Source organism: Macaca nemestrina, chromosome 7 (genome assembly GCF_043159975.1).
Source record: "Macaca nemestrina isolate mMacNem1 chromosome 7, mMacNem.hap1, whole genome shotgun sequence".
Lineage (NCBI taxonomy): Eukaryota > Metazoa > Chordata > Mammalia > Primates > Cercopithecidae > Macaca > Macaca nemestrina.
Window position 1 is genome coordinate 4,753,586 of NC_092131.1, and position 24,473 is coordinate 4,778,058.

Here is a 24,473-nt window from a genome sequence, read left to right on the forward strand (position 1 = left end):
TCCCGACAGACCCAGCATCTCTGCACGTGATGGCCATGGAGCGAGAAGGGTGGGGCAGCCGCTGGGTGAGGCCGTAGCCTGGCAGCTCTGTGGGGAGATCCTGAGCAAGCGAGGGGCTTGGGTTAACCTGGGGGCCGTGTGAGCTCGGTGTCTTCAGAGGATTTGTCTCAGGGCCCCAGTGGGTTGGAGTCAGCTTTGTTTCTCATGTGCAGCGCGAGGGCTCTCTGGTTCGGGGATGAGCTGGAAGGAGGCCCAGATCACCCCAGAGCCTCGCTTCACGAAGGCCCAGGTGGAAGCACAGCCCAGCTGGAGCCCTGGTGCACTGAGGGGTGTGCACAGCAGCAGAGGCGGAGGAGCCTTCAGACCGGCCCCCGAGGCTGCCCTAAGAGCGCACTGTGGATGTGTAGGGCAGCTTCTCCGGGGGGCACTCAAGCCGCTGGCTCTGTGGGCAGAGACGGGCTCAGGGCTGGGCTCAGGCTGTGCACATAGGAAGGGAGCCCGGGGGAGGGCCCCAGGGTGTTCCAGGCAGGTCCTTAGCCAAGGCCGTCAGCCCCTGTGAGTGAGCTGCTGGCTGTCCCATTGGCCTCACGCTCTTGTCCTGCCTGCCACAGTGATCGTCCGTGCCGCTGACTGTAAGAAGGTGCACCAGATCGAGCTTGCTCCCAGAGAGAAGATCGTAATCCTCCTCTGTGGCCGGAACCACCATGTGCACCTCTATCCATGGTCATCCCTTGATGGAGCGGAAGGCAGTTTTGACATCAAGCTTCCGGAAACCAAAGGCTGCCAGCTCATGGCCACGGCCACACTCAAGAGGAACTCTGGCACCTGCCTGTTTGTGGCCGTGAAACGGCTGATCCTTTGCTATGAGATCCAGAGAACGAAGCCATTCCACAGAAAGTTCAATGAGATTGTGGCTCCCGGCAGCGTGCAGTGCCTGGCGGTGCTCAGGGACAGGCTCTGTGTGGGCTACCCCTCGGGGTTCTGCCTGCTGAGCATCCAGGGGGACGGGCAGCCTCTAAACCTGGTAAATCCCAATGACCCCTCGCTTGCGTTCCTCTCACAACAGTCTTTTGATGCCCTTTGTGCTGTGGAGCTCGAAAGCGAGGAGTACCTGCTTTGCTTCAGCCACATGGGACTGTACGTGGACCCGCAAGGCCGGAGGGCACGCGCGCAGGAGCTCATGTGGCCTGCGGCTCCTGTCGCCTGTAGTATGTATATGTTTTCTGTTGCATATCCCTGTTGCTGCTTTTCCCACCGACAGTCAGCATGTGTTCGATTTTGCTTTGGTTTGTCTTCCAGTCCCTTAGTCGAGTAGTCAGAGCATCAGGAGAGATGGGCTCCATGACAGCCCACAGTGCGGTTGAGACCTCACATCTCAGACCAGCAGTGGGCGGGCTCAGCAACCTCTCCCTGAGCACGTGGGGCCAGTTCTTCCAGAGGCCTCAGCAGAAGACCCCATTGGCGGGCATAGGCCCCTGGGCAGAAGGGCTCGGCGAACCGAGAACAGGGCGTGGCATTCATCACTCATTGAAAAGGCCTTCCTTGTGATAATACAGAAACTTACACAGTAGTAAAGACAAGCTTGAGGGGTTTTGGTGGCCAGAAAAAAATTCACCCCTGGTGTCTAAGTTACAGTTCCCCCTGGGAGAGCAAGTGTCTTCTGAAAGTGGTAGGAGCTGTTTTTCAAACAGTTGGGTCACTTAATTCGCTTAGTTGATGTGACTTTCTCTGTGAATGGTGGCACTGGGGGAAAGTAGGACCAGTGGACACTTCCTGACTGGCCCGCTGTCCGATTGCTTTTAAAACCTTAAACTGGGCGGGGAGCGGTGGCTCACACCTGTAATCCCAGCACCGGGCGAGGCTGAGGCAGGAGGCTCACTTGAGCTCAGGAGTTCGATACCAGCCTTGTCTCTATTAAGAAACAAAACATGGCTCACACCTGTAATCCCTTGGGAGGCCAAGGCGGGCAGATCACGAGGTCAGGAGATCGAGACCATCCTGGCTAATAGGGTGAAACCCCGTCTATACTAAAAATACAAAAAAAAAAAATTAACCGGGCGTGGTGGTGCATGCCTGTAGTCCCAGCTACTCAGGAGGCTGAGGCAGGAGAATCGCTTGAACCCGGGATGCGGAGGTTGCAGTGAGCCAAGATCATGCCACTGCACTCTAGCCTGGGCAACAGAGCGAGACTCTGTCTCAGACTAACAAACTAGCCAGGCTCAGTGCCACATGCCTGTAGTCCCAGCTACTCAGGAGGCTGAGGCAGGAGAATCGCTTGAACCCGGGACGCGAAGGTTGCAGTGAGCCAAGATTGTACCACTCACTGCACTCTAGCCTGGGCAACAGAAAAAGACTCCATCTCAGACAAACAAACAAACAAAATAACCAGGCTCAGTGCCACATGCTTATAGTCCCAGCTACTTGGGAGGCTGAAACAGGAGGATTGCTTGGGCCCAGGAGATGGAAGCTGTAGTGAGCCATGATCACACCACTGCACTCTAGCCTGGGGGACAGTGTCTCTTAAAATGGAAAGGAAACCTTAAACCTCAGAATACCTCTGTTTGATCTATCAGAGTAGCCTGCACCATCAAATCCACAGATCAAGAGGAGGCCGGAAGACAAGCTGGGCAGATGCGGGGCGGGGGGGGGTAACAGGGCAAGAGATGGGGAATTATGTTCTCCTTCAGTTACCTGAAGCTAAACCCCTTTGTCTGCCCCATTGTCGGCCTTGCTGAGACAGCAGCATACCCAGGGCATCATGGCTAGACACCAGGCCTGTGAGGTGCATGGCCAGCCTCCACCCACAGGGGCTTACTGCAGTGTCTCCCAGCTCCATCCTGATGGCCATACCACAGCAGACGTGTGGGCAGTGGGGCCAGGCCATGGGCCTGGAGTGAGGTGCAGAAAGGGGCCAGTCCCACTGCCTCAGCACCCCTCGTCCTGGAGTCTTCCCCCAACACCCTGTCCTCTTCTTGGGCAGCCAGCACAGGGTTTGAAACCACACAGAATTTACATTTTTGCAAAATGTAACGTTGAAGAGGACCCAGGTCACTTATTGCAGTGTATTTATGATCCTGGCCACATGTGTCTGTCATAGACACCTAAGTTCCTGGGTTCTCTGCCTTGGTGGGTCTCCTCTCCCCCGTGGGCACAGTGCAGATGCAGATGAGTTTCAGAGCTGGTCAAAAGTAATTCTGTCACCTGTAGGACGCAGAACTGCTCATTCTGCGCCCTGTGCTGAGCGCCCTGTGTAGGTAGCCTCTCCTGCTCCTCCCATCCCTCAGGGCAGGTGTCATCAGCCCTGTTGCAGAGGAGGCAGCTGAGGGCCACAGGGGCTGTGTGCACATGAGTCACATGTAACATCTGTCAGGCTCCAGCGCCCGTGTTCTTTTCACTAGAATCTGTTTCACTAGAATCTTTTCACTGGGCATCTGTTTATCACTGAGTCAGCAAACTAGACTTCTCCGTGGTTCCTTGCAAGCGAATCCCCACGTACTTGGCAGGCAAGGGCCTTCCCAGAAGCCCCTGGGTGGAGAGTGGTTCCCTGAAGGGCAGTTTCTGGGGCTGCTTTTGACGTGGTTCTCAGAGGCCTCACAGGTTCATCTGAAATGCTCCTTCGGAGGCAGTTTGGTGACCAGGCCAGTATCTTTTGTCTTTTTTGCAAACCCTGTTTGATTTTCCTTTTTGTATTCAGAAGAAAAGGCCTGATCTTCTAGCCTGTTTGGAATCTGTGATAGAAACAGAGCAGAAGGCTTTTAAAATGCATCTTCAGGCAGTGAGGTGTGTCATGATGCAGGATTAACCTTAAACTCTGGAGGCAGCAGAGCCAGGAACGAGCACTGAGCTGGAGCTCTCCTGCATTTGGGGCTTGCCGCCTCCCAGCTCTGCGTTTCTGCAAGCTGAGGGCCAGAAGCCAAGCCACACTGACGGGCTGTGGGGACAGTGAGAGTGCCACCCACGCAGAGGGACCGAGCGGTGGACGCGCACCGCTCCTCCATCGCATGGCACAGCTGTGGTGTTGCTCTTCTACACATGGAGAAAGCCCCTTAAACTGCAAATGGCCAAAGGCTCCGCAGTTCTTGGTCTCACATCCTTGGCGCCTTGGGTGAAGTTGCTTCTGTAAGCCGACAGATGAGCAGGTGAGGAGCACAGCGCGGACCCCAGAGCTCCCTGCAGGACGCCATTACCCCACTTGTATATGCCTTCAGACCAGGCTGCAGAGGGGCCTCCCACGCAGCCGTAGCACAGGTTCCCAGGGGTCTAGGGTCGTTCGTGTGGAGGGTAGACAGGCAGGGTTGTTGCTCAGAGGTCAGCAGTGGTTTCTGTGTGGGTTTAAATACCTACCTGGAAGCCTGACTTGCCATCTCCCATGGAACAATTAGCCTCACCATACTGAACAGTCGTCCCCTACCTGAATTTCCAGTGTGTTGAGCCTGAATTTGCTTTCAGGATAATCACATCTCATGAGAGCTAAATGAAAAACCAGACTTTTAAAAGTCACCTTCAACATGTGTACTATAGTATTCGAAATATTAGTTACAGAGCGATGGTGGAGCATTTAAACATTCGATTGTGTTTGTTTAAACTTTGAAATGAAGATGAATTCCAGAGTGGGAGCGTGAAGTCTTTGGTGACGTGAACCAGCTGAGGCAGTGCTGCTGCCTCTGCACTTGTTCAAGTGCCAAGGCGTGGCCTCCGGCCCAAGGGCAGGTGAGTTCCCGAGCCACTGTGGCTCACCCCGCCCTGCTCCGTCTGCGCTAGGTTGCAGCCCCACCCACGTCACGGTGTACAGCGAGTATGGCGTGGACGTCTTTGATGTGCGCACCATGGAGTGGGTGCAGACCATCGGCCTGCGCAGGGTAAGGAGGTCTGGGCGCCGTCCGGTGCGGGCGGGCTTCTCCCGGTGCAGTCTGCGTGGCCGCACTTACACTGTCCCTCCCTGGTTTCCAATCCAGATAAGGCCCCTGAACTCTGAGGGCACCCTGAACCTCCTCAACTGTGAGCCTCCACGCTTGATCTACTTCAAGAGCAAGTTCTCGGGTGAGCCTTCCTCTGCACTAGGAGTGGAGGGAAGGGAAGTCGGAGGGGCGTGTGTCCCTGGCGCCGCAGCACCGTCACCGCGCGCTCTGCTTCCGCAGGAGCGGTTCTCAACGTGCCGGACACCTCCGACAACAGCAAGAAGCAGATGCTGCGCACCAGGAGCAAAAGGCGGTTCGTCTTCAAGGTCCCGGAGGAAGAGAGACTGCAGCAGAGGCGGTAGGAGCGGGGCCTCACGGGGCAGCCGGGCCTCGCTCTAGGGAGGGGCCAAGAGGATTCTCACATGTCCGTGAATCTCAAAAGTGTTTCCTTTCCCCAGAGAGATGCTTAGAGACCCAGAATTGAGATCCAAAATGATATCCAACCCCACCAACTTCAACCACGTGGCTCACATGGGCCCAGGCGACGGCATGCAGGTGCTCATGGACCTGCCTCTGGTGCGTGCACGGCGGGGATGGGGCGGGCAGGGCATTCCATCCTCCTCCCCGCTCGGGCAGCCGTGTTGGCTGGGGCCGTCCCAAAGGCAGGGCCCGCGAGGCTGGCACTGTGCTCTGACCTGGCGCACCTGTCGCACAAGCGCGTCTCCACTGAAGCTCTGTTCACAAGCACTTTCCCTGTCACGAGGCCTTGTGTGCAGGCCTTGGGCCGCCCCGGGCAGCGATGCTGCAGATACTTGTCAGAGTCCGCCACGTTTCGGCCTGTGACGGCTTCCTAAGGACATTTGCCATCAGGTGGTGATTTCTCAGTGACACCCTCATACCAACAGATGGTATACTTTCTGTTTTTTACTTGAGAAGTATGTTTTTGGCCGGGCGCGGTGGCTCACGCCTGTAATCCCAGCACTTTGGGAGGCCGAGGCAGGCAGATCACGAGGTCGGGAGATCCAGACCATCCTGGCTAACACGGTGAAACCCCGTCTCTACTAAACATACAGGAAGAAATTAGCCGGGCGCAGTGGCGGGAGCCTGTGGTCCCAGCTACTCGGGTGGCTGAGGCAGGAGAATGGCGTGAACCCAGGAGGCGGAGCTTGCAGTGAGTGGATCGCGCCACTGCACTCCAGCCTGGGCCACAGAGTAAGACTCCGTCTCAAAAAAAAAAAAAGAAGTATGTTTTTTAGGCCTGGTGTGGTGGCTCATGCCTCTAATTCCAGCACTTTGGGAGGCCATGGCAAGTGGTTCACCTGAGGTCAGGAGTTTGAGACCAGCTTGGCCAACATGGAGAAGCCCTGTCTCTACTAAATTACAAAAATTAGCCAGGCGTGGTGGCAGGCACCTGTAATCCCACCTACTCAGGAGGCTGAGGCAGGAGAATTGCTTGAACCCATGAGGCAGAGGTTGTAGTGAGCCAAGATCGTGTCATTGCACTCCAGCCTGGGGGACAGAGCAAGACTCAATCTCAAACAAAAAAGTACACTTTTTATAGGATTTGATCTGACCTAACGTTGCTATTGCCAGTTCTTAGTTTCAGACTGTCCAGAGCCCTTGTCCAGTCCAGAGAGCCCTCTTGGCCCCCATTTTGCTCATCAAGGTCACGAGGCCGCAGCCGCCGTAGGTCACACACACTTCGCAGCCGGCCCCACCGGCTGTCAACCATGCGTGCTCATGTATTGCTGTCTCTGCCCAGAGTGCTGTGCCCCCCTCCCAGGAGGAAAGGCCGGGCCCCGCTCCCACCAACCTGGCTCGCCAGCCTCCGTCCCGGAACAAGCCCTACATCTCGTGGCCCTCATCAGGTACGGAGGAAGTGTGGCCACTGCAGCCCTCGGGGAGGTGGAGGCTAGGGGGTGCTGGAATGGGGAGACTGCAGGCTTTTGATTCTGTCCTTGACTTTCTCCCTAAGAGGAAAGCTGTCCTTGTTCTGTAGGTGGATCGGAGCCTGGCGTGACCGTGCCTCTGAGAAGTATGTCCGATCCAGACCAGGACTTTGACAAAGAGGTGAGAGTTGCCCAGGTTCAGTACTGAGGCTGTGAGCCACCACTGCAGGAGGCAAAGCAGCCCAAAGATCTGGGGCCCTGGGTGGTGTCACAGCCCTTCCAGAGCACCCCACTTGCGGTGGGAGGGTGATGGGAGGGGCAGGGGTGGCTGTCCCCTCCTCCAGGAGGCCCGTGCAGCAGTCTCTTGGTCAGACCCCGAGCTTTTTTGGGAATGCTGACGGGACGGGGCTGTCACACTGCCCCACAAGGAATGGAAACTTTCCCGCCAACCTGCCTCCTTCATCTGGACTCCTGTGTTGTTTAATGTACTTCAGTGCGATACACCAGCAGTTGCTGTGGTCTGGGCTGACTTTCCACATTGGTCTGTCTGCTGCCCCTCAGCTGGGATGGCGCTCGGTGTCAGAGTGTGGGGACCGCCTCCAGGACAAGCCCCACCCTGGCTGGCGGCATTCTTGTGTGCAGTTTGGCCACACTGCTCTGCCCTCAGTTTCCCCTGTGTGGAATGGGGGTGAGAATGCAGTCGAGGGAGGCAGGGAGCTGCAGTGCTGAGGGCTGAGGGCTGAGGAGTGAGCTGAGGGCTTAGCCCCCGGCGCCATCCTTGGAGGGAGGGAGGGAGGGATGCAGGCAGAGGGGCCATGTCCATCACTCCACCACACATCTAAGCCCCAGCACTGAGATGTTTTAACGTTGGCTGCCGAATGAACAGGCAGATGCCTTGCACATGTTGCTGGTTCTGCTAAGGTCGGCGTCTCTTCCTCTGGAAGTCCTTTGTCTTTTGGGTCCTTTGTCCATCCTACTCTTCCACCCTTTACTCTGCAGCAGGCCCCCAGCCTGTCTTTGTCTGGTGGGACAGTCACAATTTTGTAGCAAGCACTGCTGTTACTTTACGGAATGCTCCTGAGTTTGAGTGTGTCCGCTGTTTCCTGCTCATGAGATCCGAAGTGTGTCTTAGGCTGTCACACTGTACAGAGGAGATGCTGTTCCTCTTAGGGTGCTGTGTCCTGAGGCAGCCAGTGCCTGTCTCACCTGCATGACCTTGTTTGTTCTTTTGAATTTAAGTGAAATTCACAAAACAACTTTGTTTTGTTTTTTTGTTTGTTTGTTTGTTTTTGAGATGGAGTCTGGCTCTGTCGCCCAGGCTGGAGTGCAGTGGCCGGATCTCAGCTCACTGCAAGCTCCGCCTCCCGGGTTCACGCCATTCTCCTGCCTCAGCCTCCCGAGTAGCTGGGACTACAGGCGCCCGCCACCTCGCCCGGCTAGTTTTTGTATTTTTAGTAGAGACGGGGTTTCACCGTGTTAGCCAGGATGGTCTCGATCTCCTGACCTCGTGATTCGCCCGTCTCGGCCTCCCAAAGTGCTGGGATTACAGGCTTGAGCCACCGCGCCCGGCCAACAACTTTGTTTTTTTTATTTTCGTAATAATACACAGGCAGGGTCTCACTTTGTTGCCCAGGCTGGTCTCCCAACTCCGGGGCTCAAGCTGTCCTCCTACCTCGGCCTCCCAAAGTGCTCAGATTACAGGCATGAGCCAGCACACTGGGCCCAAAGTAACTCCTTTAAAGTGAATAACTCAGTGACATTTAGTACATCCACAGAGATGCACAGTCACCACCTCTTTCTCATTCAGAAACATTTCCACTCTAGCTGGGCGCCATGGTTCACGCCTGTAGTGCCAGCTACTAGTGAAGCTGAGGTGGAAGGATCGCCTGAGGCGTTCAGGGCCAGCCTGGGCAGCGTAGTGAGATCTTGTCTCTAAAACATAATAAAAAAGACGTTTTCATCATTTCAGAATAAACCCCCTGCCCTTTAAGCACTCTCTCCTCGTCCCTCCCTCCCGTCAGCACCGGGGCTGCCAGTCGTGTTCTGTGATTTCGCCGTTCTGGACATTTCGTAGAAATGCAATGCCCGGCCTTTCTTACAGAAATGTGTTTTGACCTTTTGTGCCTAGCTTTCGCTTGGCATGCTGTTTTTGTGGCTCACCCCCGTTGTAGCAGGTATCAGTGTTGGCATTTCTGTTGCTAACTAATACTCTCTTGTATGGGTAGACCACAGTTTGTTTTCCCATTCTTCGCCTGATGCACATTTGGGCTGTTTCTGTCCTTCACCTGTTGTGAGTGGTGCTGCTGTGAACACGAGTGTGCACATATGTGTTTGAGTGCCTGTTTTCACATTCGGGTTCATACCTGTGAGTGGGATTGCTGGATTTATGTGGTAATTCTATGTTTAACTTTTTGAAGAACCACCAAATTGTTTCTTGCAGCAGTTGTACCATTTTAGATTTCCACCAGCAGTGTGAGCGTTCTCATGTCTCCACATCCTCACCAATACTTGTTCTTGTTTTTCTTCTTTTTAATAGTCATTCTAGTGGCTTTGAAGTAGTACCAGATTGTGGTTTTGATTTGCATTCCCTAAAGGCTTATGTTGAACATCTTTTCATGTGCTTGTTGGCCATTTCCATACCTTCTTTAGAGAAACGTCTACTCAAGGCCTTTGCCCATTTTTGAAGTGGGTGGTTTGTCCTTTTGTGGCTGGGTTGTAGGAGCTCCTGGTGTGTTCTGAATACCAGTCTCTTGTGAGAGATGTCATGTGCAGGCGTCTTCTCTTGTTCTATAGGTTGTCATTTATGTTCCTCATCATTAATGCCTTTTTTTTTTTTTTTTTTTTTGAGACTGCCTAGACTGGAGTGCAGCGGCGCCATCTTGGCTCACTGCAACCTCCGTCTCCTGGGTTCAAGTGATTCTCATGCCTCAGCCTCCCAAGTAGCTGGGATCACAGGTGCCTGCCCCCATACCTGGCTGATTTTTGTATTTTTAGTGGAGGTGGGGTTTCACCATGTTGGCCAGGCTGGTCTCAAACTCCTGACCTCAAATGATCCACCCACTTTGGCCTCCCAGAGTGCTGGGATTACAGGTATGAGCCACTGTACCCAGCCTAGTACAGCCATCAACAATATTTTTACTCCATGAACATGGGGTGTGTTCCATTTATGTAAGCTATTTTTTTTTTTTTTTTTTTTTTGAGACGGAGTCTCGCTCTGTCGCCCAGGCTGGAGTGCAGTGGCGCGATCTCGGCTCACTGCAAGCTCCGCCTCCTGGGTTTACGCCATTCTCCTGCCTCAGCCTCCTGAGTAGCTGGGACTACAGGCGCCCGCCACCACACCCGGCTAATTTTTTGTATTTTTTTTTAGTAGAGACGGGGTTTCACTGTGGTCTCGATCTCCTGACCTTGTGATCCGCCCGCCTCGGCCTCCCAAAGTGCTGGGATTACAGGCGTGAGCCACCGCGCCCAGCCTATGTAAGCTATTTTTTTCAGCAATGTTTTGTAATTTATAGTGTACAGATTTTTCACTTCTCTGGTTAAAGTATTCCTAGCTATTCTTTTGGATGCTATTGTAAATTGAATTTTTTTTTTCAGTTTCCTTTTCAATGTGTTCATTTCTGGTGTATAGAAATACAGCTGACTTGTATGTGTTGATCTCTTACCCTATAACTGCTGAATGTGTTCGTTTTCTGTGGATTCTTTTCTTTGGGGTTTTCTATGTGTATAATCATGTCATCTGCAAACAGAGATAGTTTTACTTCCTTTCTAACTTGGCATCCTTTTTATTTCTTTTTCTTCCCTGATTGCTCTGGCTAGAACCTCTGGTCACATGTTGAATAGCAGTGGTGAAAGCAGGCATCCTTGTCTTATTGCTGATCTTTTTTTTGTTTTTTTGAGACGGAGTCTCACTCTGTCGCCCAGGCTGGAGTGCAGTCATGAATCTCGGTTCACTGCAAGCTCTGCCTTGTGGGTTCACGCCATTATCCTGCCTTAGCCTCCCAAGTAGCTGGGACTACAGGTGCCTTCCACCACGCCTGGCTAATTTTTTTTTTTTTTTTTTTTTTTTTGTATTTTTAGTAGAGACAGGGTTTCACTGTGTTAGGATGGTCTTGTTCTCCCGACCTCGTGATCTGCCCATCTCAGCCTCCCAAAGTGCTGGGATTACAGGTGTGAGCCACCACACCCAGCCCGTTGCTGATCTTAGGGGATAAATTTGTCTGTCACCATTGAGTATGGTTAGCTGTTTTATTTTGTTGAGGAAGTTCCCCTCTATTCCTAGTGCTTTTCTCAGGAAAGAGTGTCGTGTTTTTGACTTTGACTGCTTGGTTGCAGGTGCACGCCACTGCGCCCAGCTGAGTTTTGTTTGTTTGAGATGGAGTCTCGCTCTGTCACCCAGGCTGGAGTGCAGTGGTGCGATCTTGGCTCACTGCAAGCTCCGCCTCCCAGGTTCACACCATTCTCCTGCCTCAGCCTCCCCAACAGCTGGGACTACAGGTGCATGCCACCACGCCCGGCTAATGTTTTGTATTTTTGGTAGAGATGGGGTTTCACTGTGTTAACCAGGATGGTCTCAATCTCCTGACCTTGTGATCTACCCGCCTCAGCCCCCCAAAGTGCTGGGATTACAGGCGTAAGCCGCAGCACGCGGCCTGATTTTTGTATTTTCAGTAGAGATGGGGTTTTACCATGTTGGCAAGGCTGGTCTCAAACTCCTGACCTCAAGTGCAATCCATGCACCTTGGCCTCCCAAAGTGCTGGGATTACAGGCGGGAGCCACCGCATCCAGCCGCATCTGGTTTCTTCACTAGAGTTGCGTCTTTTGTAATGATAATTACCATGTTATTTTTGAGTGGGGTTAGACATCAATTTGTGACTCTCACCAGCAAGCCTAAGGCCCCACGAATCGCTGGTGTAGAGTGTGTGTGTTCTCATAACACGAAAGGAGAAGCAGTTGCCACAGCTGTCCCTGAGTGAACATTTGCATCCAGCTGGGCACGCGAGCCTCCCAGCCTAGGGCAGCGGTGTTCACCCTGCCCTCTTCCTGTTCACAGCCTGATTCGGACTCCACCAAACACTCAACTCCATCGAACAGCTCCAACCCCAGCGGCCCACCGAGCCCCAACTCCCCCCACAGGAGCCAGCTCCCCCTCGAAGGCCTGGAGCAGCCGGCCTGTGACACCTGAAGCCGCCAGCTCGCCGCAGGGGCCCGGGAGCTGGGGATGGCCTCCAGCATCAGTGCCAAGACTGAGCGGGCCCTCCAGTGTTGTCCAAGGAAATGTAGAATCACTTTGTAGATATGGAGATGAAGAAGACAAATCTTTATTATAATATTGATCCGTTTTATGCCGCATTGTTCGTGGCAGTAGACCCCATCTGTTCGTCTGCACAGCTATGAGGCGACACTGTTCCGTCTGCACATGAAGGACCCCCATACAGCCTCTCTCCCACCCCTGACAACCCGAGAAGGCGTGTGGGGCCCTGCCAACGCCACTTCCTCAGCAGAAACCCGTCATGACGCGGCTGCTTCGGAAGCAGACGTCTGGGGACACAGCCTCAGTACCCAGTCTTTTCCCTAGTTCCTGAAACTTCCCTAGGACCTTAGGAGAATAGTAGGAGGTCATATAGCATTCCCAGTGTCACTAGAATTTTGAAGACAGAGGAAAGTGGAGGTTAGTTTGTGGCCTTTTTTTCACTTAGCCATCGCAGTCAGCTGCAGAAGTCCTGTGACCACCTAGTCATGGCCAGAGGCCCGGGACCAATGACACCCTGCGTCCCGGTGTGCGTTCAGTTCATTCTGGGTCGCAGCCATGAAGTGTCACCAGTATCTCCTACTGTGAAGTCAGCTGTGCTCTCTGCTTTCCACTCGCTTCCACGGCTTCCGCCTCCTGCCATAAAACCAGCGAGTGTCGTGGTGCAGGCAGGCCCTGTGGCCTGCTGGGCTGAGAGGAGTCAGAGCCCCAGGGCGCCATGAAGCAGCCACTGGAACACCCCCCGCCGCCCCCCACCCACCAGTCCTGCCCCTGCATGGAGCCCCTGTGGTTAGTAGCCCGTATGATCACGTAGACCCACCCAACACACTCCTGCACACTGGCCCCGGCCCACGGCGCGGCAATGCCCTGCGCGGGGATTTCACCTCACCCTTCTTCGTACCAGATGTTGAGTGACCAGCTCTGTGGCCCTGTGTCGCCAGAGGCTTGTGATTAACTGTGGCGGCAGACACAGCTTGTCCACAGCTTGGGCCAGGCTTCCCCTGTCCTCCCACCGGTCGGCTGCTTGGCAAGGCTGTTCAGGAGGTGCACTTCTCCAAGTCAGCACTGAGTGGCCCAGCACCGCCTAGCCCTGCCACCCCACTGCCCTCCTGGGCCTTCTGCTGGATGGGCACCTGGAGGGTTCTGGTTTTTACTTTTTTAATGTAAGTCTGAGTCTTTGTAATTATTGAATCGTGAGAACATTTTTGAACAATTTACCTGTCAATAAAGCAGAAGACGGCAGTTTTAAAGTTCCCAGTGGTCCGTCTGGATGTGATAACCTGTCACTTGTGTGTCTGGGCCCCAGAAGTGTCTGAACTCCAAAAGGCAGTGAAGGAGCCACGTTGCCAGCAGAAGCTCTTCTGGGTAACTCACTCGGAGGTCACATAAAAGGTTGCTGTTGGGGTATTCAGTCTGAGCAGAGGGCATCCTTGGGGCAGGAGTGAAGGGTGGGAGGAAGGCGGTGTGCCTGTGAGCCCTAGCCAGGCAGCGCCAGGGCCCCAGGAGGGAGCTGCCCAGGAGGGTCTTCATGTCCACACCCATACACACTAACCCTGCCAGCAGCCCCAAGGGACAGGATGGGGTAGGCCAGAGGCCCCAGGAAGAGGCAGGAGCTCTCGGGGAGGCCTGGGTCCGGGTGAGTGGTCCCTGGTTGAGAGGATGCTCGGAGTCAGTTTCCCGAGTTATGCAGGCAGTTGGCTTTTATTTGCCACTCACTGAGACCTAGTTGTCTTGGTAGGATAAGGACAGTGCCGGCCCCTGCAGAAGCGTGCGGACTGGGGAGGAGACTGCAAGCCAAGGCAGGCAGCCCAGCACCCAGCGGGGGCACTTGGGACCTTGCAGCTGTGTGCCAGGCAGCATGGCCTGGGCTGCTGCAGCAGCGAGCAGCTCCCCTGGAAGCCCAGAGCATCTCTCCTTCCAGAGTCCACACCAGGGGCAGGTCCCTGCCAGCACAGTCGCATCTGTGAGTGGGGTGAGCAGCGGGCGGCAGGTGATGTCTGGTTAGCTCAGGCTTGCTCTCCAGTTTGCACCTGACACTAAAGAAAATTGTGGCTGAAAAGTGCCTGTGGGAGTGTCGGCCACTTTTAAAATGCAAGATGGTAGCTGTTGGAGCACACGCGTGAACTGTGGTGGTCACTCAGCGGTACACTGCACAGCACCCACAGTGACTCATTCCAACCACAACACAGACGCGCCTGGCAGCATGGTGCCCTGATCTGGGTTACCGCACGTGTCCTAGTGGCTAAGCTGGGCCCCTGGGCAGAAGATTCCGCGTGGGGGCCAGGCCCTGACTGGGGATGCCGGTGACATCTCCAGCCCCGGATACTGGTTTCACAGAAGTGGTCACTGTGCCACAGTTGTAGCTGCACACATAGGGTCAGGCCCTTGTCTGTCAGTGCAGTGGTACACGCTTGCACATGGGTGACCCCATATGATCTGCCTTCGCAGTGTGACGCATCCAGCAGCTTGGTGCCAGGAGGGGTGCCCACCCCTTTTCCGTCCGCCCCACCAGGCATAGGCTTTGGCTCCCTCCACCCCTTGCCTCTCTCCCACTCCTCTCTCCAGCTCCTCACCCTCCCTCCACCGGAAGGTAGGGGAAGACCCCCTCGTAGTCCTGGGTTCACCTTCACAGACCCCAGCCTCTGGCCACCCAGGTGGTGACCAGTGCTGCCTCCAGCAATAGCCAGCTAGACCCCTCCCATGTCCCCCAGTACGACTAGGGTGCAAGACTGGGCTCCCAGTCCTCATGGGCGGGGCCAGGGGTGGCATTACCAGGCTGAAGCAGGTGCAGGAAACACCTTTATTGAGTAAGGCCACCCTGTCCTTGGCTTCCGGAGGAGGGGGTAAGGAAGGGGAGGTTTGGGGGCTGGACGAGGGGGTGGCTAGCCCCCAGATCGACTGGGGTCGGGGAGGTTCTGGAGCCAGAGGGGGTGGGGAGCCCCAAGGTTGACTGTCAGGCGGCCGCTCAGGCCTCGGCCTCAGCCCCGGCGAACAGCGGGTTGACGAAGTAACTGTGGCTCGTGCTGTCTGCCGCAGCCTTCGGAACCAGGCTGAGCGGCTGGGGCAGGGGCTGCGGGGTGACAGGGTCAGACGGCGTTCAGGGTCCTGGCCCCAAGGAGGCCCCAGTCCACCCTCCAGCCCTCTCACCAGCTCCTCGGAGGCCTTCATGTCGAACACCGGGTTGTGGAATCCGAGGGTTGCCCCGGCCGGGGCCGCCTCCTGGCGCCTCCACCTGAGTGCGTATTAGGGACGTAGCGTGAGCCCCTCGGGGCAACCCCCAGCCCCACCCCGCCACCCCGCCCCGGGTACCTGAGCCTCCCCGCGCGGCGCAGCAGCGGCGGCGCCAGCAGCAGGACCAGCAGTGCCAGCAGCAGCGCAGCCGCCACGCCTCCCGCCAGCCCAGCCGCGGAACTGTCCCAGACATGTGCGCCCGACTCCCGCATGGTCGCCTCCAGGACGCCGAGGGCCTCGCCTGCGACGGAGGGGTCGGCTCAGTCTTCCCCGCGGCGGGGCGAGGAGCAGCAGGGAGGGACCGGGCAGGCGCGGTTACCGTGCTTGGCGACGTCCGCCAGGAGGGCCCGGGCCAGCTGCCCGGCGCCGCCCGTCTCGGGCCCGGTCTCCACCAGCACCACCTGGATCTCCGTATCGGCCTCGCGGAGCAGGGGCGAGCGTGGCACCTTGGATACGGCCACCTGCAGCCCCTGGTACTGAGGCTGGGGAGGGGGACGGGGTTGGTTTGACTCAGCCCCCCGCCCTCCCCGAGCCTATGGGGACGCTAAGGGCAGAGGCAGATAGTGAGCAGGTGGGCGGCCGCAGGGGCCCTGCAGAAGGGGCGTCCTAGGCGGAGGCGGTAGGGCTGGGGTCGGGACTCCCCTCAGCTGCCCGCGCGGCCCCATTACCAGGCCCAGGAAGGTGTCCAGTATCCTCGCCCGGTACTGCTCCAGGTCAAATGCGGGACCGTGGGTCAGCAACACAACAGCTCCTGCAGCGGGAGGGCAGGGGTCAGCGCCGTGGATCTGGACCCGGCAGGAAACTGAGGCGGGGGCTAACCAGGTCCTCCAGGCCTTCCCAGCAAGCAGGGCCCAGCGGGGGCGCTCACCACAGAGGTCACAGCACTGCCCCTGGGGTCGGAGGGCGCCATGGCAGGCGGCCTTGGGGCAGCGGCCGCCCAGGGACTGGAGCAGATCCGCGCAGATCCACGGCTGCGCCTGGTGCGAGGGGCAGTGGTCAGCGCGGAGGGCCAGAGCGGACCGCAGCGAGAAGGGCGATGCGCCGGAGAGGCAAGCCGGCGAGAGACCGCGGGAGCGCGGCGGCCCTGTCCCGGGCACAGTCCCGACCCTCGCGCGGCCCCCGAGACTCCACTGCGGCCTCGCTCACCTCCGCGTTGCCGCAGACGCAGCCCGACGGGTCAGCGCAGTCCTCGGGGCCCACGCTCAGAGCGCCCGGCCCGTGGAAGCGTAGGCGGCCCGCGCGGGACGCCAGGAAAGCAGCCAGGTCCTCGTCGCGCGTGAACGTCTGCGGGCAGCCGGGTCCCCACCGGAGCCAGCCCCAGGAAGAGACATCACCTGAGTGCTCAGACCCAACGTGTGCAGACCAGAGGGGGGGGGGGGGGCCGAGGCGGGGAGAGGGGACCCGAGCCTCCCTCCCCGCAGTGCTCACCCGGCCCAGAGCCGAGATGCTGCGGACACGCACGGGGCCAGCGCCAGGGCCGAGCCCCACGCGGAAGGAGGCACTGGGCGGAAAAACGACGTCGTCGTGGCGGCAGGGCACGCGCTCGGCGTCCACGAAGAAGAGACCAGGTGCCTCGTTCTCGGAGCGCCACAGGTGCGGGTCATGCCAGGAGAAGCGGTCAGAGTCGCGGAAGACCGCAGGGTCGCCTGAGCGGGGGCGCATCCCTGAGCTCCACGGAACAAGCGCCGCACCACACCACGCCACGCCTCTGAGCACGACCTCCCAAGCCCCGCTTCGGGACACTTCCGCCATTCCCTAAACCCCGCCCCGGGAGAGACGCCCTCCCTCCAGTCCTCGCCCCATCCACAAGCCTTCCCTCGATGCGCCTTCCCCCAGTCCCCGCCCCGGACGCGCCTTCCCTCCAGTCCCCGCCCCCGGACGCACCACCCTCCAGTCCCCGCCCCGGACACGCCTTCCCTCCAGTCCCCGCCCCCGGAGGCGCCTTCCCTCCAGTCCCCGCCCTGGATACGCCCTCTCCCAGTTCCCCCCCCTGAACACGCCCTTCCAGAGCCCCGCCCCTGCCCGACTGCCTCACCCGCGCCGCAGTCCGGGTGCGAGCCCACGTCTGAGACGCCGAATCCGGCTCCTGAAGCCAAGACGAGTTCCCCATCCAACGGCAGGAGCTGCAAAAGGCACTGACTAAGGCGATGCCATGCGGGGGTCCGGGCCTGCTCCGCGCCCACCCCGCCCCCAGTCCCCTGGGACGAGAAGCGAGCCCCTGTCCACGGAAGGGGCCCGGGCGAGCTCAGGCCCGGGATCCTCTGCCTGGCTGAGGCTGCCAGAGGAGGAGGATCTGGCCTGGGAAAGATGGGGCCGCGTGTGCAAGTCCCCGAGGCGGGCACAGCCCAGTGTCCTGTACCTGAGCTGGAGGTCTCAGGCCAGGGGCAGAGCTCCAGCCCGGGAGCGAGACGGAGCCGTGGGGAGTCTGGGGCAGAGGTGACTCTGGCCAAGGCCTGTCGCTTCCCCCATAGCCCCCTGAGAACGTGCACAGGCCCAGGGCTCCCAGGTTCAAACGTTGCCCGGTCCCTGGGGAGTCTGGTGTGTGAGGGAGGGAGGAAGGGAAGGAGGGGAGGGCGGGAGAGGCTGCATCTGGGGGCCAGGGGTGCAGGAGGAGGCAGGGAGTGTAGCGGGGCAGTGGAGTTGCCCCTGCTGTTTCTTAGGCCTGGTGTGGGCCATGCAGCTCCCTCACCACAGAAGTGGGGCCACAGCCCAGGCCTCGGGTGTCAGCATAAATATGGGGGTCTGACCGGCCGCCCCTCCCTCCCCGTCTCCTCCAAGTGCCAGGACCTCGGCTTCCTGCCTTCTTGCTTCTGCGCTTCTCTCTCAGGGGCTGAGGATGAGCGCTGGGCCAGGGCAACCCTTGGTGCCGGTTATGAGGGGCTCAGCACAACAGGGCATGCCCACCCAGGGCAGGACCCACTCTTTGGCCCTTCCAGGAGCACTACACCTGAGCAAGAGGCCAACACCCCCAGCGGCGTGAGGTCACACTTCAGTTCCGTGCACACCTGAGGGTGCGGCTCTGCCAGCAGGGCGGGCAAGTCCACGCACAGATGCAGAGGCGGAGCCATAGGCACAGGAATGTGTCACAGCACAAAGCGCCTCAGGAACAGGGAGGGGTTCCCAGGAGGAAGCATACCAAGAACACCTTTTCTTAAAGAACGAAGGGGAAAAATATAAACGTAAAAATCCTAATAGTTGAACAGACAAGCACAGTAGGTAAGGCCAGGAGTTTGAGATCAGCCTGGTGAGGAACATAGTGCAACTCCGTCTCTACAAAAAATTTACAAATAAAAAGAGAATATAATTTTTAAATATAGGGCAACATTCATAATAGAAACAAACTTAAGGCCAGGAGCCGTGGCTCATGTCTGTAATCCCAACACTTTGGAAGGCCAAAGAGGGCATATCACTCGAGCCCAGGAGTTTAAGACCAGCCTGGCCAACATAGTGAGACCCCATCTCTACAAAAACTACAAAAATTAGCCGGGCGTGATGGCACAAGCCTGTAGTCCCAGCTACTCGGGAGGCTGAGGTGAGAGGATTGTTTGAGCCCAGGGAGGTCAAGGCTGCAGTGAGCCGTGATCCTGCCACTGCACTCCAGCCTGGGCAACAGAGTGAGACCCTGTCTCAAAAAACCAAACTTAACAAAGTATTGATGAATTAACCAGTACAATACAAGACCTCTACAGGCAACACTTTAAGATGCTAATGAGTACATGGATGACCTGAAATATTTGGAGAGGTCATCCATGCTCTTGAATGGATGGCTTGACAGCATAAGGCTGTTATTTATCCCAATCAAAATTCCTATAGTCTCAGCTACTTGGGAGGCTCAGGCAGGAGAATCGCTTGAACCCGGGAGGCAGAGGTTGCAGTGAGCAGAGATCATGCCACTGCACTCCAGCCTGGGCGACAGAGCAAGACTCCATCTAAAAAAAAAAAAAAAAAAAATTCCAGGGTTTGTTTTTTGTTTTTTGTTTTGTGGTGGTGGTGGTGGTAGTTGGTACCTGGCAAACCTATTCTACAATTTATCTGCAACAATGAGATCCACAAAGAACCTTGGAGCAGGAGTGAAGGGGATGGATATTAAGCCATCCCGCAGAGCCACAGTGTGGATAGTGTAGGTTCGGCAAAGTGGCCTGTGGACTTGAAGACAGGGCTCAGAGAGACCCACAATGCCCAGGCACACGCTGGATTCCAGCAATGCTGGAAGAAAAGGGCAAGGCGGAGGACGTTGGCAGCTGGGCTCACTCTAAGGAGAGAAAACAGAGCAGGACCCCTTGCTGGTGCACATGCCCCATAGGTACGCAGTCGATTACCATTGTGACAGGAGCACACGGGATTCTCAAATGAAACACAAAAAACACAGTTCTAAGGTAAGGGGTTTTGCATTAGGTCGATTAAAATGAGGGTTTCTGTTCAGCACAGGACACTGCAGGCAAGTCCACAGTGAGCAGACTTGCAAAGCCTCCAGCCCAGGCAGGGGGATGGGTGGAAGACAGGGGACTTCCCCAACAAGAAAGCAGGCAAAGGGTAGAAATGGAAGGAAGGGCAAGGAAAAGGAAAATCGCAGGGAGGGACGCTCCCAACCAGAGAATTACAAAGTAAAGCACTCATGTGCACGGCCTGTTACTCGGGCACTATCTAGGCAGATGGACGACGCTGGGAGCCAGGGGTGTGGAGGGGATGGGGGTGCTCAGGCAGCTCTGGGTGAATTCGGCCTCTGCAGGCTGGGACCCCAGGGCCACTGTCCCCTGCCCCTGCACTGTTCCCACCAGCCAATGGATGATCAATGAATGAATTATTGAATAGATGAATGAATGAATGGAGTGTTGCCTCCTTTCAGAGCCCAAGTGCTTCCAATGAGATCATGAAAGTAAGGAGGCCGGCAGGGGAGGGGAGTAGGGGGAAATCCATGCCCTGGAACCCCCACCCCAGCCTGACTCCTCTGCCCACAGATCCCCCATCAGCTCCCAGTGCCCCCCTCCCTCAGGCTGCCTGGTTGCCAAGGTTATGCGTGGGCTCTGGGGGCGGGGCCATGAGGGGCAACTGCCTCCCTCTCCCAGCCCTCCTCCCATCTCCCAGGCAGGAACGTCATCATCTTGCTGTGGGTGCCCTGCCCAGTGCCTGGCGGCTTTTGGGTTAAGGTAGCTTTGGAAAACCTGAAGGAATGAATCAAGCAGCCCTGGGGTGGAAATGAGGCCCGGGATCCCTGACGCTACGTGGGGCAGGAGTGGGTCAGGCCGAGGCCATTGAGCCACCCCCCCACCTGCACACGCAGGGGCCCCCAGGCCTGGACCCCACATCTGGAGCCGACTCCCCGACCCAGCTCACCAGTGACCCTCACCCAAGAGTGACTGAGCTGGCAGATGTGCAGGTGACAGGATGAGGACGCAGCCCAGGAGTCACTGTGAAGGGGCTGGAAGGAAGCTTTTGCCCAGAGACTTGGCCTGTGGGCCCCACAGTCACCCTGGAAGCTGGTGGGCTGTCGCTGCAATGGGACAGTGGCCACCGAGGATACTCAGCCGAGTGGGGGGGGCTGTGTGCCAGTGAAACTGTATTTACTGTTGCTGAGGTGTGAATGTCATATACTTTTCAAGTGCCACAAAAGATTGTTCTTTTTTTCCCCAGTGATTACAAAGTGTAAAAACCATTCCTTGTTCCAGCCGTAGGGGCCACATTTGGCCTGTAACTCGCTGAACTCCACCTTAAACAAGGAAATTTGCTTACTTCTCTGGGGCCTTACCAGAGCCTTTAATACGTGATAAAGTTCCAGGCAAGTGCAGGCTGCAGCGTTCCCAAACTTACCTGCTCATGGAACCTGCTTTCCTCCCAGTTCCCATCATTTTCTTGGAGTGTTGTGTGACGCAGTTTGAGAAAAAGGTCCCCTAGGGCAGCAGTCCCCAACCTTTTTGGCACCAGGGACCAGTTTTGTGGAAGACAGTTCTTCCATGAACCGATGGGGGTGGGGAAGGTTTCAGGATTAAGCTGTCTCATCTCAGATATCAGGCACTTAAAGAATGCACACCCACCCAGGTCCCTCGCTGGCACAGTGACATAGGGGTCCCTAGGAGAATCTGATCTGAAGGGTGGTAGAGCGAAGGCAGGAGCGGGCTCACTTCTTGCTGGGTGGCTGCTTCCTAACAGGCCAGGGACCCGGATGGTGGGTAGAGGGGGGGTATTGGGGACCCTAGTGTTCTAAAGGTGGAGCTTTAGGCACCAGGACAGGGCAAGACTTTGGGGGAAGGGCGTGGAGCGGGCACTTCCTGGGAAGACCAGCCACTGCTGGGTACCAGAAGGGCTGTGGGGACGGGGCGCCTCCCACCCCTCCAAGGACACAGCCTGGCTGAGACCATGGGACCACGCTCCCCTAGGTTCTCCCCCACCCCCTGCCTCCTAGATTATTCTCCAGAGGCCAAAGTCCGAGTCCCGCAGCGCCTCCGTGCTGGTGGGGGCCGCCTTCCAGACACAGCAGTCCCTGAAGGAACTTGGGAGACTCCGGAAACCCCCAGCCCAGTGGCAGCAGCAGCCCGGCCTTACCATGTCTGAGACGGCATGACCTTCTCGCACCAGGACCGACACCATCTGCAGGAAGAAGCTGCGTCAGCCCAGCTGGGAGCAGCCCCCACCTGGGCCACGCGGCCCCGGGGGTCCAGGCCCATCACCGACCCGGTCGGGGCTCCCAGGCACCTTGTCCGCCGGGAACTCGACGGCGCCGCCGGCGCATGGGGTGCGGTTCTGGCTCCAGTTGGCTGCGATGTCGAAGTCCGTATTGGGGACCCAGAGTTTGGAGGCTGCATGGGTCAGTGCTGGGGAGGAGGTGACCGAGTACCCGCCGTTCTCGCCGGGATGCTCCCTCCTCAGGGAAGGCCACCCACCCATAGAGGTGCAGCAGGTCCGCGCGGGTCACCCGGGACGCATAGGAACCCCATCCCCGGGGCCCAGACCCAGGCCCTGGGCCCTCCCGGCCAGACTGTGGGCGCCCTGCCCGGGCGCTCTCCGACGGACTTAAACTGTATCTGCAGAGCCCGCTCTGGGCCCTACAGGACGCCTGCCTAGATCGCCTCCTGGCAGTGCCCCCAGTTTGCCTGGCGCTGGAACAGAGGAGAGGGTTGTTAAGGACAGTGACAACCGGGGCATGGAGGAGGACGGGGCAGCGCAGCCCTCTTCCTTGGCCTTGGAATCAGGAAGGCTTCCCGGAGAAGTCCTACCTGGGCCGGGAAGGGCTGCGACACAGCGCATCCCGGTATGAGAAGAAAGAACGGGCTGGGGGCGGCAGGACCCGGTCAGGCCGGCCCTGAACGGGGTGGGTGAGGTTGCTGTGAGGGAGCCGCGAGGGGTTTAGGGAAGGGGGCGCCAGGGACACGCGCCGGCCTGGTGTGAAGGCGGGGGAGGGCTCAGTGCTCCCTTGCGGACCGGGAAACTGAGGCAGTCTGCCCAGCCCCGCAGGCGCACACTCGCTGCTCTCGGCAGGTTCTGGGGACCGCGCCCATTTCGCAGACGGAAAAACCGCGAGGGCAGGAGCCACCGGAGGCCGGGGCTGGCGGAGGCTCCCGGACCCCTCCTCTCCTTTCCCGCGCCGCCAGATGCACTGGCCGCGCACTCGCCCGACCAGGGAGGCCAGCTCGAGTTTCACGCCCCCCACCCTCCAAAGCCCTCGCTGCCCACCCCTCGGAAGATCTTCACCCTCCACATCTAGAGCGCCCTCGGCCCTGGGTCCTGACAGACCCGCTGCCGTCCTGGGCCCTGGCCCGCACCATTGTGGCCCCGGCTCACCGCAGAGCTGCAGCCACAGCAGGACCCGGCCCAGGGCGCCCATCTCGCCTCTGCTCCTTGCGCCCGACCAGGAGACTTTGCCCCACTGGACCCACGTGACCAGGCAGGTCGGGTGGGGGCACCGGGGTCCGTTACACATTTACCTCCAGACCCGCCCAGGGCCGACTCTTCAGGCCCCTGGGAGGCACCTTCTCAGCCTCTCCTTACCCGCCCCTCCAGGGCCTGAACACCTTAGGTTCTCAGGAAGAAGGGCAAGGAAGAAGGGCTTTGCGGGACTAACCTACCCCGTAAAATGGGTGTCTTGCCAGGAGGGGGAATAAACTACCTTTGAATTCACCCCTTTCTCTGTCCTGTGTGCCGCTAGGCCTGAGCCTAGTCTGCTCACCATTGTGACTGGGTGTCCACTTCACGTAGTGACCCCGTCCCATGAGTTGCAGATGGTGGTTGGATGATAGAAGGAAGATACTGGATGGAACATGGTATGTGGATGGTATACGAGGGTGGATTGTGGATGGTGGTGGAGAGTAATGGATGGTGAGTAGGGGACAGCTGATGGACAGCAGCATTGATGGTGCATGGTGTAGGGCATATGGATGCATGGCAGGTGAATGGTGAATGGTTGATGGGGTGGATGATGAGTGATAGAGGGTGGATGGGTGATGAATGGATGGATGAGGATGGTGAGTGAAAAATGAATGAATGGCCAGGTGCAGTGGCTCACGCCTGTAATCCCAGCACTTTGGGAGGCTGAGGCGGGCAGATCACGAGGTCAGGAGATCAAGACCATCCTGGCTAACACAGTGAAACCCCATCTCTACTTAAAAAAAAAATACAAAAATTTAGCTGGGCGTGGTAGCAGGTGCCTATAGTCCCAGCTACTCGGGAGGCTGAGGCAGGAGAATGGCATGAATCTGGGAGGAGGAGCTTGCAGTGAGCTGAGATCATGCCACTGCACTCCAGCCTGGGCCACAGAGTGAGACTCCATCTCAAACAAAAAAAAAAAAAAAAGAAAGAAAGAAAAGAAAAGAAAAGAAAAATGAATGGATGGTAATCAGGGAATGATGGATGGAGAATGGCATAAGTGGATCCATGGCCGGCAGGTAGATCATAAAGAATGGGTGTTGGCCGGGTGCAGTGGCTCATGCCTGTAACCCCAACACTTTGGGAGGCCAAGGCAGGCAGATTTTAGATGACATGTGAATGGATAGTAGGTAGAGAGATAGTAGGTAGGTGGATGAGAGTACAGGAGTTACTGGATATAAATAAATGGGTGGGTGGACAGAGCATGGTGGATGAATTGTGAATGAATGTGGGCTAGGTGATGGATACATGATTGATGGGGGTTGGGGGAATGGGTCTGCAGTGGATGCTTGGATCTGCATCATACACATTGGAATGGTTGGGTGGTGAGTGAATGGAGGATGGATTTG

The 24,473-nt window shown here is 57.4% G+C and overlaps 2 protein-coding genes across 10 annotated transcripts; one reads left to right on the top strand and one right to left on the bottom strand.

Annotated features, from left to right (window-relative positions):
* Window positions 1-53: 53 nt before the first annotated feature.
* Window positions 54-13,289, top strand: LOC139364170 (serine/threonine-protein kinase MRCK beta-like). Its single transcript, XM_071099539.1, has 8 exons — window positions 54-1,208; window positions 4,762-4,859; window positions 4,956-5,040; window positions 5,139-5,256; window positions 5,357-5,474; window positions 6,661-6,766; window positions 6,898-6,968; window positions 11,839-13,289. The coding sequence occupies exons 1-8, from the start codon at window positions 791-793 to the stop codon at window positions 11,968-11,970; spliced, it is 1,146 nt and encodes a 381-aa protein (XP_070955640.1). The 5' UTR covers window positions 54-790; the 3' UTR covers window positions 11,971-13,289.
* LOC139355318 (amnion associated transmembrane protein) lies at window positions 12,643-23,146 on the bottom strand. Of its 9 annotated transcripts, none has more exons than XM_071099533.1 (14): window positions 23,044-23,146; window positions 21,958-22,076; window positions 21,808-21,852; window positions 17,303-17,390; window positions 16,696-16,913; window positions 16,414-16,551; window positions 16,136-16,244; window positions 15,936-16,018; window positions 15,587-15,749; window positions 15,346-15,508; window positions 15,184-15,268; window positions 13,589-13,683; window positions 13,255-13,432; window positions 12,643-12,672 (listed from the first exon to the last, which is right to left on the bottom strand). In XM_071099533.1, exons 1-13 carry the CDS (start codon window positions 23,084-23,086, stop codon window positions 13,282-13,284), a joined length of 1,500 nt encoding a protein of 499 aa, XP_070955634.1. In that variant the 5' UTR covers window positions 23,087-23,146; the 3' UTR covers window positions 12,643-12,672; window positions 13,255-13,281. The 9 variants fall into 9 exon arrangements, with proteins under 9 accessions (XP_070955634.1, XP_070955633.1, XP_070955631.1 ...); XM_071099532.1 differs by having other exon boundaries at window positions 13,255-13,465; XM_071099530.1 differs by having other exon boundaries at window positions 13,255-13,683; window positions 16,729-16,913.
* Window positions 23,147-24,473: the final 1,327 nt, after the last annotated feature.